General features: G+C 43.0%; 1 protein-coding gene and 1 long non-coding RNA gene across 2 annotated transcripts in view; both read left to right on the top strand.

Annotated features, from left to right (window-relative positions):
- Positions 1-17,500, top strand: part of LOC128692710 (uncharacterized) — a 50,300-nt gene that overhangs the window by 20,630 nt on the left and 12,170 nt on the right. Inside the window, exons 7-10 of the mRNA XM_070090119.1 lie at positions 2,799-2,982; positions 3,354-3,552; positions 3,941-4,294; positions 10,227-10,585. Coding sequence (XP_069946220.1) covers positions 2,799-2,982; positions 3,354-3,552; positions 3,941-4,294; positions 10,227-10,585 — 1,096 coding nt within the window. The remainder of the gene's footprint in view (positions 1-2,798; positions 2,983-3,353; positions 3,553-3,940; positions 4,295-10,226; positions 10,586-17,500) is intronic.
- The window catches only part of LOC138853433 (uncharacterized), a 3,947-nt gene continuing 3,003 nt past the window's right edge, over positions 16,557-17,500 (top strand). Inside the window, exon 1 of the long non-coding RNA XR_011392616.1 lies at positions 16,557-17,500. This exon is cut by the window's right edge and continues 1,217 nt beyond it. This is a non-coding gene — a long non-coding RNA (uncharacterized lncRNA).

The raw sequence follows: 17,500 nt of genomic DNA, 5'->3' as shown, positions 1-17,500 counted from the left end.
TGAGGTATGGAAGACGGCAAATGTAGCCCCAATTTTTAAGAAAGGAGACAGGACTCACGAAATCGTAATGACACGATTGCAAACAAACCATACCCCGGCCGGGATTGAACCCGCGGTCAGAGAGTCTCAAAACTCCAGCCCGTCGCGTTAGCCACTAGACCAGCTAGCCACAATAAGGAGACAGACACGAGGCACCAGTGTCACTGACGTATATAGTATGCAAAGTAATGGCGAAGGTTATCAGGAGGAGAGTGGTGGAGCACTTAGAAAGGAACAAGCATATACACGACAACCAGCACGGTTTCAGGGAAGGGAAATCCTGTGTCACAAACCTATTGGAGTTTTATGACAAGGTAATGGAAGTAAGTAACGAGAGAGAAGGGTACGGTAAATTGCATTTCCTTGGACTGCAAGAAGGCCTTTGGCACAGTTCCTCACAAGAGATTAGTGGAAAAGCTAGAGGATCAGGCACGCATAACAGGAAAGGCACTGCAATGGATCAGAGAATACCAGACAGCGAGGCAACAACGAATCATGGTACGTGATTGAGGTGTCAGTGTGGGCTCCTGTGACGAGTGGGGTTCTACAGGGTCAGTCCTAGGACCTGTGCTGTTTCATTCAAGACACTGTACACTGTGTACGTCAGGCCCATACTGGAGTATGCAGCACCAGTTTGGAACCTACACCTGGTCAAGCACGTCAAGAAATTAGAGAAAGTGCAAAGGTTTGCGAGAAGATTAGTCCCAGAGTTAAGGAGAATGTTCTACGATGAAAGGTTAATGGAAATCGGCCTCACGACACTGGAGGACAGGAGGGTTAAGGCAGACATGATAACGACATATGAAATACTTCGAGGAATTGACAGGGTGGACAGCGACAAGATGTTCCAGAGATGGGACACAGAAGCAAGGGGTCACACATCGAAATAGAAGACTCATATGAGTCACAGGGATGTTAGGAAGTGCTTCTTCAGTCATAGAGTTGTCAGAAAGTGAAACAGTCTGGAGAGTGATGTAGTGGAGGCAGGATCCATACATAGCTTTAGGAAGAGGTATGATAAAGATCATGGAGCAGGGAGAAAGGGGACCTAGTAGCGACCAGTGAAGAGGCGGGGCCAGGAGCTATGAATTGACCCCTGTAACCACAACTAGGTGAGTACACACACACAAACACATACATACATACTTTTCTCGTACAAGGAAAATAGCGAATCGGTTGGACACGATGGTAGTGGAGGGCAGCATCTGGGTACTATAACAGATAACCTGAAGAATCCACTGAAGGAGGTGTTTGAATGGAAACTCAAGATCCCTGGGAGGAAAACTGTGGCAGTATGCATACAGAGAAGCAAGGAAAAAAGGTTAAAGAGCTTAAAAATAGGGCTAAAATGGCAGAAGAAAGAGTTATGAACTTTTGAAAGGTAATGAAAAGGCTGAGGGATACAATAAAGGAGGAACACTGAGGAGTTTAAAGGGAAGTTTGATTTCATTCAGAAGAGAACTCTAACATTAAGCAATAAAGCATGGGAAGAGGTTGCAGAACACGTTAAGAGAGCTTATATGGAAGAAACAATCTCTCTCTCTCTCTCTCTCTCTCTCTCTCTCTCTCTGTCTCTCTCTCTCTCTCGTACATAGAGTTGTGTGCTCGTGTTGTTTTGGCTGGTGGGACGTTGTCGCAAGCCGTTATTGTAGGAAAATTCTTCAAGCCTGACTTCAGTCATATGATTAACCTGGTGTAAGTGAGGGCGAAACAAAACACTTGGTGAAAGAAGCACGATGATGAATGTTGCCATATATCTTTTAGATTTATTGTATAATAGATCTTGAAGATTTATAGTGTAAGCTGAATTTTTTGCTGCTTGTGTGGAGAGACAGAGATGCTGGGAAACAACACTAAGAGACAGAGATACTGGGAAGCACCACTCTGAGAGACAGAGATGCTGGGAAGCACCACTCTGAGAGACAGAGATGCTGGGAAGCATCACTAAGAGACAAAGATGCTGGGAAACAACACTGTGAGATGGAGATGCTGGGAAACACCACTAAGAGACAGAGATGCTGGGAAGCATCACTGACAGACAGAAGACTGATTACCTCATCTTTTGTATACAGTTCTATTGTCTTCCAGTTATGTCCTTGTATTGATAAAGCCACTGGATAGACAAACGTTTACAATAAAGATACCCAGATGTTGCTCATGTGTCTAATTCTTCACCTTCTGTCTTGAATAACTAAAGTGTAATGAACACTTGTAATACTCAGTAATAATCCACACTGAAGATGAATGGTTCACAGAACCGACATGTTGATAAATTAGACACATGTGCAACTCTTGGGTATCTTTATTAAGGAAACGTTTCGCCACACAGTGGCTTCATCAGTCCATACACAGGAGAAACTTGAAGAACAGGAGGAGAATGAGGTAATCAGTCCCTCAACCTTGAGTCGATGTGGTCAGTCTATCAATCTTGATGGACTGACCACATCGATTCAAGGTTGAGGGACTGATTACCTCATTCTCCTTCTGTTCTTCAAGTTTCTCCTGTGTATGAACTGATGAAGCCACTATGTGGCGAAACGTTTCCTTAATAAAGATACCCAAGAGTTGCACATGTGTCTAATTTATCAATAATCCGCATGGAGACAGAAGCACAGGAGGTTGACTGATCTGTATATTTCGACCCTCACCTCTTTCCCGTCACAACCTGCTTAATACAGACCTCTCTTACTACTGTCTTGCCTAGCTAAGGTCATGAAAAGGCTTATACACACTCACATTCTATGGTATTTTGAACGCAGCATTCTCACACTATCGAGGATTGTTAACATCATCACCTGGTGACACGGAAGCACATGACTTCTTCCGAAAAGAAGAGGTCATGATGTTCGGAGGACTCAACCGAGGAATCGGATTTGAAAGTTCTGGCAAGGAAGTTGCGAGATCACTCACTGGACTCCCTGGACTCATGAGACAACGAAGCAAGTGAAACCAGCAGGGCCAGTGAGATGGGGATGGATCAAGAAACGCTCATCCCAACCACTGATATACAAGATGGCGAATGTTGGCAGGCAGCAGGAGTCCCGAAGTCTCAGAAGAGACAATGTTACCTTGCCTCAGATCGGGAAAGCCAAGACTTCTGCAGGCAACAAATTCAGGCTAATAAGTAAGGGACACCACGACACCCCGTGTTCTTCTATAATTCACCTCAAGAAGAAATATGGCCTGAAGACTTCAGTGTCCCCAAATCTGAAAGAGAAGTTTATTCTCACTCCCCGAAACAGAGTCCTATGAAGTACAGCAGAAGGTGAACAACCTCGAATCCTCAATTGTTCTAAAAGAACTAAAATCCATAGAGAGGATAACAAAAGGTACACTAATGTGCTACAAGCTAGACATGCTCTCGATGCAGTCTATAGTAATGAAACCATCCTGAAAGTTGAGCGGCTCCAAGCGAAGAAGGACGACAACAACGTACCTACGAGGCAGGTCTTTATCAAACATAGAGGACCTCTCTCGGCTCAATTGGATCTCGGTTGTTGGGGAACATACCAGGTTAGGACGAACAACCCAGAACCTCTGAGGGGTTTCAGGTGCCACAGGTACAACCAACTCAGCGCCCGATGTCAGTTTAACCCTTAAACTGTCCAAACGTAGATCTACGTTTTTTCAACATTTGAAAGTATGCAAAAAAACGTAGAGCTTCTTTTTCTTTTTTTTTTACATTTGAAAACTTGTAAAAAAAGAACTTTGATCTACATTTTTTTTGTTATATTTGAAAATATGTTAAAAAACGTAGATCTACTTTTGGAGCACTACGCATGTGAACATTGATCTGTTTGGACAGTTTAAGGGTTAAGGAAATATGCAGCATCTGCAGCGGGTCTCACCCAACCAAGGACAGCTTGGATAAACTGTAGAAAGGTGAAGCTATGGAACCTAGATGTCCTGGGGCAAGAAGCATCATGCTTGGAACCTGCACTGCCCGGAGAGGCTCCGCCGTATCAAGGCAGCAGGGAAAACTCCTGTTGTCCAGCCTCCAGTATCAAATAGAGCCCTCACCACTGAGCAGCAGCCTCGTCCAGAGGAGGCTACAGAAACCCGGAATCCAGGGCCACTTCCCCGGCCACAGCGACGAAGGAAGCCGAGGAAGCATCAGCTACGGGGTCGTGTCGTTGCTCAGCCAGCTGACATTACCTCTGCTCGAGCTCCCACCCGACAACGACAGCCGACGGGCTCTATGCTGCAGGAGAAGACTGCAGACAATGCATCAACCCTAGCACCACAAGAGTCACCAGTTAGGAGCACTGTAATCCAAGAGAGCGGACCAGGGCATCCATATTACACCTGAGCCATCAAATGATGTCGACAATCACCTGCTTCACCGATATCAAATGCGATCTGATAGACTCAGAGGACAGCGAAGAGACATTCAGAACTAATGTGAAGACGTTGTGAACATACGTATGATAGACAAAACAAAGACCAGTCGTTTATTCTCAAATTTTCCCGATTACCCATAGAGGGCCCAGAGATGTTAATGGGAGGCATAATGGCTTCAGCCCTGTAGTACATAAAATGTACTACATAATGGCTTCAACCCTGTAGTACATAAAATGTACTACAGGGCTACAGTAAGGTCCTGATCTCAGACTCAGAACACCTGAATTAGATCGACATCTCGGAGATGCTCAGACAGGATTAAGACCCGTATTAGGACAGTTCCTAACGAATCAATCAATCACATTATCATTTCAAAAGAATTTCAGACCCCAGTAGCTACACAAGGACTAAATATTATCTTCGAATAAGATATCCGTTCACCTATTAAACAAGATATCCGATGCGGCGTTTCGCTGCCCAAGACCTTTGTCAAGCCGTTACCGCCCGTTACATGCTAGAGGTTCAAACCTCATCCATTCTGTGGTCTGTTTACATTAAGAAGTTTTGTGTCTCATACGAGGCAGTTCCTCACGTGATATTCATATAAACACCGGTATTTCCCAAGGATTAATTCTGAGACCAACTGTTTACACAGTCATGTTGGCCGGAATACCAAACACATATCCGGGACACAGCTCAGCATATACTGCTGTTATAATATTATTAATCCTTGCTTCATCGCTAGTAGCTACAGTTTTAGAGTTGTAATAATCATAATAATCTCATCAAATAATAGAATAGTAATAATCCTTCGACCCATGATGTTACAGTCATGGGTCAGGGGTAGGAGACAGTGGCTGCAAGTGTTCCATAGCTCGATTGATAGCGCACTCAGGTCACACGCTGAGGTCCGAGGGTCGATCCCCGGTACGGGTGGAAACATTAGGACGTGTTTCCATAGGACACCTGCTTTCCATGTTCACCTACCAATAAAATAGGTACCTGGATGTTAGACGACTGGGGTGAGTCGCACCCTGGGGGCAAAATTGAATTAATTTTCCCGAAATGCTCAGTATAACAAGGGGCTTTCTATACAGTTGTATGTCATTGATGTCATCTAGGACTGTATACCTTGTACGTGTATTTGTAGAAATAAAGATTATGGGTGAGAGGAGGGCTGAGTGAGTGATACAGTGGTCACAATCATGGGGTGACATAGATAGTGGTCACAACCATGAGGTGACAGAGACAGTGGTCACAATCATGGGGTGACAGAGAGACAGTAGCCACAATCATGGGGTGAAAGAGACAGTGGTCACAATCATGGGGAGACTGAGAGAAGGGTCACAATCATGGAGCGATAGTGATACAGTGATCATAATCATGGGGTGACAGAGATACAGTGGTTACAATCATGGGGTGACAGATATACAGTGGTCATAATCATGGGGTGACAGAGATACAGTGACCACAATAAACAACAACACAACATTGCACAAACTGCCACTGGATGGTTCAGCTGGCAATCATACACTCGACACTAGGAAACTTATGCAGTTGTAAAACCGAGCCCATGGAAATTTGTGAAGCTTTCATGTGTGTTCTTGTGCATGTGTATGAGTATGCATGAATTTGTATACCTGTGTGTTTTTATAACACAAACGTTGAAAGTTTATAGGCGACCAGACATGGCATACCTCAGGTATCTCACGAAATCCAATGACACCGAGTCTTATTAGAATTGTTGTATATTAGCAAATTTGCAACTGCATTAGCGCTTAAGATTTGAAGCCGATCAGAAGAGGTATTCTTCAGTTACCGAATGGAAAGCAGTACCACACTACGTTCACTGAATTTGCTAAACTGGGACACATTCTGTCAAGTAACAGGGATATACCCTCACCTGCCATGGGTTCAAACCACACTAGTTCCCTGGTTTGTTTACAATCGCGTTATTACGGACTTCGTGAGTTGTTAGTCAAAAGGACACAAGTGCAACTAATGTGATATTTTACTGTGGCAACGTTTCGCTCCACAGGAGCTTTTTCAAACCGTTAAACGGCTTGACAAAGTAAAATTAGCAGATTGGAAAGTTCAAAGCCTATAACAGGAGCTTTTTCAAACCGTTAAACGGCTTGACAAAGTAAAATTAGCAGATTGGAAAGTTCAAAGCCTATAACAGGAGCTTTTTCAAACCGTTAAACGGCTTGACAAAGTAAAATTAGCAGATTGGAAAGTTCAAAGCCTAGAATCAATACATCCAAAATTCTCATTGAGATTAAACCAGCATTTAGGGTTTGATGCTGATCAAAAGAAGCCTCCAGTTATTGCAAGCAAACAGTTTGTTAAATGAAGCCGGCAAATTAAAACTTACGCAGGTCAAAGTGAATGTCAACTTTTATTTAAGTAAATCCTTCTAGCAAGTCATTCTCCCGTTATTGCTCTGTGTCCCACCTTCCACGGTTTCCAATCACCTAAGCAAACTGTGAGATTTGCACCTATATAGACCAAACTTACTAGGCACTATCCTGTACTAGAGATCCATCAACACTTCAAGTATGAAGTCGTTCATACTTGAAGGATGATGTAAAGAGGAAAACGATCAGCACTATCTCATATAAAATTGGTAATTGTTTATCTAGTAGCTTCACTAACACTGACAACCTTCATCTGAGTAAGATACACCAATACTGAATATTCGAAGTCAGACGAGGCTTCGCAAGCTATTGGAGCTATTCTAAGAGACCTGGAATAGGCTATATATCACAGGGCATCGGAGATGTCAAAAATTACATGATCCCTCACCCTTGTACAGTGACCAGCCTCGAGGTGGTCGCATGAGGCTTCCTCAACTTATTAAGCAAAGTTTGGAGGTATTATAAAAAAAAATCAATTTCAGGAAGCCATTAAAGATTCCCCTCCGGGGATACCAAATTTGTTGGGATACTTTTGTGTTTAAGTGTGTGTCAGAAAAAACTATGCTGTTTAGCCTTCGACTTTTCAGACATCATGGCATTTGTACTTAAATGTAACAGTATATGTTGTGTAAAAATAATTTATCTTTTATCTCAGTTTGACTGAGATAGCCATGTCAGCTCTTATGAATCTCAGCATTTAGTAAAGGTTTACAGGCAGACGGACAGACATACAATTCTACAAACGCAGACAGGTCAGCAGGCGAACAAGCAGGGAGACAAGGTGATAACTGCGACGGGAAACAGGCAGGTATACATGGAAAAAGGAAGATCGTAGGGCAGGAAATCATGTAGGCAGGGAGACAGGAGGCTGGGAAGCGGGGCGGGGTATAGTGTATATACGTATATATAGAAAGTGGGAGAGCATGGCAGTCATTCTGTGTCCTCGGCAGTGGACGTCAACACATTCTAACTAGAGGCGTAGTCGTCTCGTCTCATCCCTCCGGCTACACGTTGTGTCAATGTTGGTCTTCACGTCGTCACGCTGACACAGGAGCATCTTACATATATTTGTGAGAGTTACTTTGTATTTTTATAGCTCGATTGCTAGCGCATTCAGCTCGCACATTGAGGTCCATGGTTCGATCCCCGGTACGTGTGGAAACGTTAGGACGTGTTTCCTTGAGACACCTGTTGTCCCTGCTCACCCATCAGTAAAATAGGTACTTGGGTGTTAGTGGACTGGTGTGGGTCGCATCCTGAGGACAAAATTGACCTAATTTGCCCGAAATGCTCTGCATAACAACGGCCTTTCTATATAGTAGTATGTCATTGATGATGTAGAAGTAAAGATTATTATTATTATTATTATTATTATTATTATTATTATTATTATTATTATTATTATTATTATTATTGTTATTGTAGATAAATGGTTCAGAGAACCGACAAGTTTATGAATTAGACACATGTGCAACACTTGGGTGTCTTTATTGTTGAAACGTAGCCCCCTCAAGGAAGGTTCCTTGATGTTGGTGAGGGGCTCTTGATTTAGGGAATTGGATCTGTGCTCCAGTTCCCCGAATTAAGCCTGAATGCCTTCCACATCCCCCCCCCAGGCGCTGTATAATCCTCCGGGTTTAGCGCTTCCCCCTTGATTATAATAATAATAATAATCGCCACACAGTGGCTTCATCAGTCCTGCACAAAGAAGAATGGTGAAGATCAGAAGGAGTTTGAGGTAATCAGTCCCCCAGCCTGGAGTCGATGTAATCAGCTCATCAGCCTTGAAAAGAAAGAAAAGAATGATGGACTGATTACATCGGCTCCAGCCTGAGGGACTGATTACCTCAAACTCCTTCTGATCTTCACCATTCTTCTTTGTGCAGGACTGATGAAGCCACTGTGTGGTGAACGTTTCCTCAGTAAAGACACCCAAGTGTTGCACATGTGCCTAATTCATTATTATTATTATTAATATTATTATTATTATTATTATTATTATTATTATTAGTATTATTATTATTATTATTATTATTATTAAACCCAGTGCAAACAAAGATTTCATATAACCAGAAACATATTTCAGGCTGTAAGGAGATTCAAAATTTTAATTTGAGGCGGCGCTCCATGGGAAGCACTTTTTTTCCCCCACAAATCACATTATCCCAATTAATGACATTATCCCACCTGGTTGATCAGGGCGTGACCCACAGTGAGGCCTGGTCAAGGACTGGGGGTGTTGACCCCCACAACACTCTCCGGGTAGACTCTCGGTGTGATCATATGTTACTGAGGGATAAGCAAAGCAACTCTCTACTTTAGGATTCAACCTGGTGCACAGTGACGCTGTCATTCTTACAAGCATCGCATCGCGTGTTGAGTATGATAGGTCAATTACAACATTTGCAAATAACCTGCAGTTCCCCGAATTAAGCCTGAATGCCTTCCACATCCCCCCCCCCCCCCAGGCGCTGTATAATCGTCCGGGTTTAGCGCTTCCCCCTTGATTTTAATAATAATAATGCAAATAATCTGCGGTAGTTAGAATACTCATTGAATACAGAATTAAAAGGCACAATACCGTGACTAGAGCAATACACAAGTAACTCCTCACACATGAAACGACGTTTCGGTCAGAAGTGGACTAGTTAATGGTCCAAGTAGGACCGAAACAATACACAAATAACCCGGTTATTTGTGTACAAAATACAAAAAATAACCAGGATATTTGTGCATTGTGTACTCTCTGGATATTTGTAAACTTTAACCCAATAGACTCTGTCTTGTATAACGGAGAGTCGACCAGTAACACAGACAGGTTGGTTTAGAAAGACACGTAAGCAAACACTATGACATATTTATTAGAAAACGTTTCGGTCCTGGGACCTTGATCACTTCTAACATACAGAGGTAGAAAGGCATTATATATATAGGCGGAGAGTGAGGTGTGACGCACGTGACCTGAGGAATGTCATAAGAACATAAGAATGGAGGAACACTGTAGAAGGCCTACTGGCCCATGCGAGGCAGGTCCTTATCAAAACAACCTCTGCCTATGATTAGGACGGGTAGACGATGAAATCATGTGACTCCTGTGTTGTTGGGTTGGTGCTGCTTAAGTATCATGTATGCCAATGTTTTTGAAATTTTGTAGTTTCCAGTGCTGCGTTCTATAGTGTCGGTGACGGCGATTAGTGAGGCTTCTAAACCAACTTGTCGGTATTTATTACCAAGGTTTATACCAACACAGACAGGCTTGACCAATGCTAAGGGCTGGTAAAAGAATTTAGAGCTCGAGCTTTCCTGAGAAGGAGACTTAATACCTAAGTATATGTGTATTCTCACAGGTTAAGCGATTTTTAAAGAATCTAATAATAAAGTGTACCTGTGGGTGTTTTCCTACCAATCTCTTTTTAATCCAAAATTAAGGTTTCTGGCCTTCCAGCAGATATGGAGTGGACCACTGTAGTTGCAGTTACGCTGGTGACGGTGATGGCGAAGACAGTGGGTGGCACCGTCCATCAGTGTTTAGATGACAGCAACCAGGACTCCGCCGGAGACTTCAGCTCAGACCTCACTGGTATCACCGACTTCGGCTTCGACCTCTACAGGCAGCTCACCGGCAAAGACACATCCGAGAACTTCTTTTTCTCCCCCTACAGCATATGGACAGCACTTACCCTGACTTACTTCGGATCAGCGGGAAATACGAAAAAACAGTTAGAAGCTGCTCTGAGGGTGAAGGGCAAGAAATTAACACTAAGGTTGTGGCGATCACTTGGAACTCTGTGAGTATACATCGCGCCTTCACCTAAATGCACACACAAAACTTAATCAAGGGCAAATATATACATGCCATGCACACACACACACACACACACACACACACACACACACACACACACACACACACACACACACACACACACACACACACACACACACACACACACACACACACATACACACACACACACACACACACACACACACACATGCACACACAGGGATGATTATACAAGAAAGGGAATTAAAGAATTTTCAAACAGTATATTAGAGAAATTAAATTGAGCAAGGCAAAATATACATAATCTCTGCAAAGATTTTTGTATTGAATATGAAAAATAGAATGAAACAGTTTATAATTCCATTTTATATTCCAAATAGGAATATAAAATGGAATAATAAAGAATGGTGTAATGGAAGGTGTTGGAGAGCTGTGACAAGAAGAATGGAAGGTGTTGGAGAGCTATGACAAGAAGAATGGAAGGTGTTGGAGAGCTATGACAAGAAGAATGGAAGGTGTTGAGAGCTATGACAAGAAGAATGGAAGGTGTTGGAGAATTATGACAAGAAGAATGGAAGGTGTTGGAGAGCTATGACAAGAAGAATGGAAGGTGTTGGAGAGCTATGACAAGAAGAATGGAAGGTGTTGGAGAGCTATGACAAGAAGAATGGAAGGTGTTGGAGAGCTATGACAAGAAGAATGGAAGGTGTTGGAGAGCTATGACAAGAAGAATGGAAGGTGTTGGAGAATTATGACAAGAAGAATGGAAGGTGTTGGAGAGCTATGACAAGAAGAATGGAAGGTGTTGGAGAGCTATGACAAGAAGAATGGAAGGTGTTGGAGAATTATGACAAGAAGAATGGAAGGTGTTGGAGAGCTATGACAAGAAGAATGGAAGGTGTTGGAGAGCTATGACAAGAAGAATGGAAGGTGTTGGAGAGCTATGACAAGAAGAATGGAAGGTGTTGGAGAATTATGACAAGAAGAATGGAAGGTGTTGGAGAGCTATGACAAGAAGAATGGAAGGTGTTGGAGAATTATGACAAGAAGAATGGAAGGTGTTGGAGAGCTGTGACAAGAAGAATGGAAGGTGTTGGAGAGCTGTGACAAGAAGAATGGAAGGTGTTGGAGAGCTGTGACAAGAAGAATGGAAGGTGTTGGAGAGCTATGACAAGAAGAATGGAAGGTGTTGGAGAGCTGTGACAAGAAGAATGGAAGGTGTTGGAGAGCTGTGACAAGAAGAATGGAAGGTGTTGGAGAGCTGTGACAAGAAGAATGGAAGGTGTTGGAGAGCTGTGACAAGAAGAATGGAAGGTGTTGGAGAGCTGTGACAAGAAGAATGGAAGGTGTTGGAGAGCTGTGACAAGAAGAATGGAAGGTGTTGGAGAGCTGTGACAAGAAGAATGGAAGGTGTTGGAGAGCTGTGACAAGAAGAATGGAAGGTGTTGGAGAGCTATGACAAGAAGAATGGAAGGTGTTGGAGAGCTATGACAAGAAGAATGGAAGGTGTTGGAGAGCTATGACAAGAAGAATGGAAGGTGTTGGAGAGCTATGACAAGAAGAATGGAAGGTGTTGGAGAGCTATGACAAGAAGAATGGAAGGTGTTGGAGAATTATGACAAGAAGAATGGAAGGTGTTGGAGAGCTATGACAAGAAGAATGGAAGGTGTTGGAGAGCTATGACAAGAAGAATGGAAGGTGTTGGAGAGCTATGACAAGAAGAATGGAAGGTGTTGGAGAATTATGACAAGAAGAATGGAAGGTGTTGGAGAGCTATGACAAGAAGAATGGAAGGTGTTGGAGAGCTATGACAAGAAGAATGGAAGGTGTTGGAGAGCTATGACAAGAAGAATGGAAGGTGTTGGAGAGCTATGACAAGAAGAATGGAAGGTGTTGGAGAGCTATGACAAGAAGAATGGAAGGTGTTGGAGAATTATGACAAGAAGAATGGAAGGTGTTGGAGAGCTATGACAAGAAGAATGGAAGGTGTTGGAGAGCTATGACAAGAAGAATGGAAGGTGTTGGAGAGCTATGACAAGAAGAATGGAAGGTGTTGGAGAGCTATGACAAGAAGAATGGAAGGTGTTGGAGAGCTATGACAAGAAGAATGGAAGGTGTTGGAGAGCTATGACAAGAAGAATGGAAGGTGTTGGAGAGCTATGACAAGAAGAATGGAAGGTGTTGGAGAGCTATGACAAGAAGAATGGAAGGTGTTGGAGAGCTATGACAAGAAGAATGGAAGGTGTTGGAGAGCTATGACAAGAAGAATGGAAGGTGTTGGAGAGCTATGACAAGAAGAATGGAAGGTGTTGGAGAGCTATGACAAGAAGAATGGAAGGTGTTGGAGAGCTATGACAAGAAGAATGGAAGGTGTTGGAGAATGGAGAGCAAGAAGAATGGAAGGTGTTGGAGAATTATGACAAGAAGAATGGAAGGTGTTGGAGAGCTATGACAAGAAGAATGGAAGGTGTTGGAGAGCTATGACAAGAAGAATGGAAGGTGTTGGAGAGCTATGACAAGAAGAATGGAAGGTGTTGGAGAGCTATGACAAGAAGAATGGAAGGTGTTGGAGAGCTATGACAAGAAGAATGGAAGGTGTTGGAGAGCTATGACAAGAAGAATGGAAGGTGTTGGAGAGCTATGACAAGAAGAATGGAAGGTGTTGGAGAGCTATGACAAGAAGAATGGAAGGTGTTGGAGAGCTATGACAAGAAGAATGGAAGGTGTTGGAGAATTATGACAAGAAGAATGGAAGGTGTTGGAGAGCTGTGACAAGAAGAATGGAAGGTGTTGGAGAGCTATGACAAGAAGAATGGAAGGTGTTGGAGAGCTATGACAAGAAGAATGGAAGGTGTTGGAGAGCTATGACAAGAAGAATGGAAGGTGTTGGAGAGCTATGACAAGAAGAATGGAAGGTGTTGGAGAGCTATGACAAGAAGAATGGAAGGTGTTGGAGAGCTATGACAAGAAGAATGGAAGGTGTTGGAGAGCTATGACAAGAAGAATGGAAGGTGTTGGAGAGCTATGACAAGAAGAATGGAAGGTGTTGGAGAGCTATGACAAGAAGAATGGAAGGTGTTGGAGAGCTATGACAAGAAGAATGGAAGGTGTTGGAGAGCTATGACAAGAAGAATGGAAGGTGTTGGAGAGCTATGACAAGAAGAATGGAAGGTGTTGGAGAGCTATGACAAGAAGAATGGAAGGTGTTGGAGAGCTATGACAAGAAGAATGGAAGGTGTTGGAGAGCTATGACAAGAAGAATGGAAGGTGTTGGAGAGCTATGACAAGAAGAATGGAAGGTGTTGGAGAGCTATGACAAGAAGAATGGAAGGTGTTGGAGAGCTATGACAAGAAGAATGGAAGGTGTTGGAGAGCTATGACAAGAAGAATGGAAGGTGTTGGAGAGCTATGACAAGAAGAATGGAAGGTGTTGGAGAGCTATGACAAGAAGAATGGAAGGTGTTGGAGAGCTATGACAAGAAGAATGGAAGGTGTTGGAGAGCTATGACAAGAAGAATGGAAGGTGTTGGAGAGCTATGACAAGAAGAATGGAAGGTGTTGGAGAGCTATGACAAGAAGAATGGAAGGTGTTGGAGAGCTATGACAAGAAGAATGGAAGGTGTTGGAGAGCTATGACAAGAAGAATGGAAGGTGTTGGAGAGCTATGACAAGAAGAATGGAAGGTGTTGGAGAGCTATGACAAGAAGAATGGAAGGTGTTGGAGAGCTATGACAAGAAGAATGGAAGGTGTTGGAGAGCTATGACAAGAAGAATGGAAGGTGTTGGAGAGCTATGACAAGAAGAATGGAAGGTGTTGGAGAGCTATGACAAGAAGAATGGAAGGTGTTGGAGAGCTATGACAAGAAGAATGGAAGGTGTTGGAGATGACTATGACAAGAAGAATGGAAGGTGTTGGAGAGCTATGACAAGAAGAATGGAAGGTGTTGGAGAGCTATGACAAGAAGAATGGAAGGTGTTGGAGAGCTATGACAAGAAGAATGGAAGGTGTTGGAGAGCTATGACAAGAAGAATGGAAGGTGTTGGAGAATTATGACAAGAAGAATGGAAGGTGTTGGAGAGCTATGACAAGAAGAATGGAAGGTGTTGGAGAGCTATGACAAGAAGAATGGAAGGTGTTGGAGAGCTATGACAAGAAGAATGGAAGGTGTTGGAGAGCTATGACAAGAAGAATGGAAGGTGTTGGAGAGCTATGACAAGAAGAATGGAAGGTGTTGGAGAGCTATGACAAGAAGAATGGAAGGTGTTGGAGAGCTATGACAAGAAGAATGGAAGGTGTTGGAGAGCTATGACAAGAAGAATGGAAGGTGTTGGAGAGCTATGACAAGAAGAATGGAAGGTGTTGGAGAGCTATGACAAGAAGAATGGAAGGTGTTGGAGAATTATGACAAGAAGAATGGAAGGTGTTGGAGAGCTATGACAAGAAGAATGGAAGGTGTTGGAGAGCTATGACAAGAAGAATGGAAGGTGTTGGAGAGCTATGACAAGAAGAATGGAAGGTGTTGGAGAGCTATGACAAGAAGAATGGAAGGTGTTGGAGAATTATGACAAGAAGAATGGAAGGTGTTGGAGAGCTATGACAAGAAGAATGGAAGGTGTTGGAGAGCTATGACAAGAAGAATGGAAGGTGTTGGAGAATTATGACAAGAAGAATGGAAGGTGTTGGAGAGCTATGACAAGAAGAATGGAAGGTGTTGGAGAGCTATGACAAGAAGAATGGAAGGTGTTGGAGAATTATGACAAGAAGAATGGAAGGTGTTGGAGAGCTATGACAAGAAGAATGGAAGGTGTTGGAGAGCTATGACAAGAAGAATGGAAGGTGTTGGAGAATTATGACAAGAAGAATGGAAGGTGTTGGAGAGCTATGACAAGAAGAATGGAAGGTGTTGGAGAGCTATGACAAGAAGAATGGAAGGTGTTGGAGAGCTATGACAAGAAGAATGGAAGGTGTTGGAGAATTATGACAAGAAGAATGGAAGGTGTTGGAGAGCTATGACAAGAAGAATGGAAGGTGTTGGAGAGCTATGACAAGAAGAATGGAAGGTGTTGAAGAGCTATGACAAGAAGAATGGAAGGTGTTGGAGAGCTATGACAAGAAGAATGGAAGGTGTTGGAGAATTATGACAAGAAGAATGGAAGGTGTTGGAGAGCTGTGACAAGAAGAATGGAAGGTGTTGGAGAGCTATTACAAGAAGAATGGAAGGTGTTGGAGAGCTATGACAAGAAGAATGGAAGGTGTTGGAGAGCTATGACAAGAAGAATGGAAGGTGTTGGAGAGCTATGACAAGAAGAATGGAAGGTGTTGGAGAATTATGACAAGAAGAATGGAAGGTGTTGGAGAGCTATGACAAGAAGAATGGAAGGTGTTGGAGAGCTATGACAAGAAGAATGGAAGGTGTTGGAGAGCTATGACAAGAAGAATGGAAGGTGTTGGAGAGCTATGACAAGAAGAATGGAAGGTGTTGGAGAATTATGACAAGAAGAAGGGAAGGTGTTGGAGAGCTATGACAAGAAGAATGGAAGGTGTTGGAGAGCTATGACAAGAAGAATGGAAGGTGTTGGAGAATTATGACAAGAAGAATGGAAGGTGTTGGAGAGCTATGACAAGAAGAATGGAAGGTGTTGGAGAGCTATGACAAGAAGAATGGAAGGTGTTGGAGAATTATGACAAGAAGAATGGAAGGTGTTGGAGAGCTATGACAAGAAGAATGGAAGGTGTTGGAGAGCTATGACAAGAAGAATGGAAGGTGTTGGAGAGCTATGACAAGAAGAATGGAAGGTGTTGGAGAGCTATGACAAGAAGAATGGAAGGTGTTGGAGAGCTATGACAAGAAGAATGGAAGGTGTTGGAGAGCTATGACAAGAAGAATGGAAGGTGTTGGAGAGCTATGACAAGAAGAATGGAAGGTGTTGGAGAATTATGACAAGAAGAATGGAAGGTGTTGGAGAGCTATGACAAGAAGAATGGAAGGTGTTGGAGAGCTATGACAAGAAGAATGGAAGGTGTTGGAGAGCTATGACAAGAAGAATGGAAGGTGTTGGAGAATTATGACAAGAAGAATGGAAGGTGTTGGAGAGCTATGACAAGAAGAATGGAAGGTGTTGGAGAGCTATGACAAGAAGAATGGAAGGTGTTGGAGAGCTATGACAAGAAGAATGGAAGGTGTTGGAGAGCTATGACAAGAAGAATGGAAGGTGTTGGAGAGCTATGACAAGAAGAATGGAAGGTGTTGGAGAGCTATGACAAGAATAATGGAAGGTGTTGGAGAGCTATGACAAGAAGAATGGAAGGTGTTGGAGAGCTATGCCAAGAAGAATGGAAGGTGTTGGAGAGCTGTGACAAGAAGAATGGAAGGTGTTGGAGAGCTGTGACAAGAAGAATGGAAGGTGTCGGAGAGCTATGACAAGAAGAATGGAAGGTGTTGGAGAGCTATGACAAGAAGAATGGAAGGTGTTGGAGAGCTATGACAAGAAGAATGGAAGGTGTTGGAGAGCTATGACAAGAATAATGGAAGGTGTTGGAGAGCTATGACAAAAAGAATGGAAGGTGTTGGAGAGCTATGACAAGAAGAATGGAAGGTGTTGGAGAGCTATGACAAGAATAATGGAAGGTGTTGGAGAGCTATGACAAGAAGAATGGAAGGTGTTGGAGAGCTATGACAAGAAGAATGGAAGGTGTTGGAGAATTATGACAAGAAGAATGGAAGGTGTTGGAGAGCTATGACAAGAAGAATGGAAGGTGTTGGAGAATTATGACAAGAAGAATGGAAGGTGTTGGAGAGCTATGACAAGAAGAATGGAAGGTGTTGGAGAGCTATGACAAGAAGAATGGAAGGTGTTGGAGAGCTATGACAAGAAGAATGGAAGGTGTTGGAGAATTATGACAAGAAGAATGGAA

This window comes from Cherax quadricarinatus, chromosome 30 (genome assembly GCF_038502225.1).
Source record: "Cherax quadricarinatus isolate ZL_2023a chromosome 30, ASM3850222v1, whole genome shotgun sequence".
Taxonomy (NCBI): domain Eukaryota; kingdom Metazoa; phylum Arthropoda; class Malacostraca; order Decapoda; family Parastacidae; genus Cherax; species Cherax quadricarinatus.
This window is presented reverse-complemented; position numbering and strand designations above follow the sequence as displayed.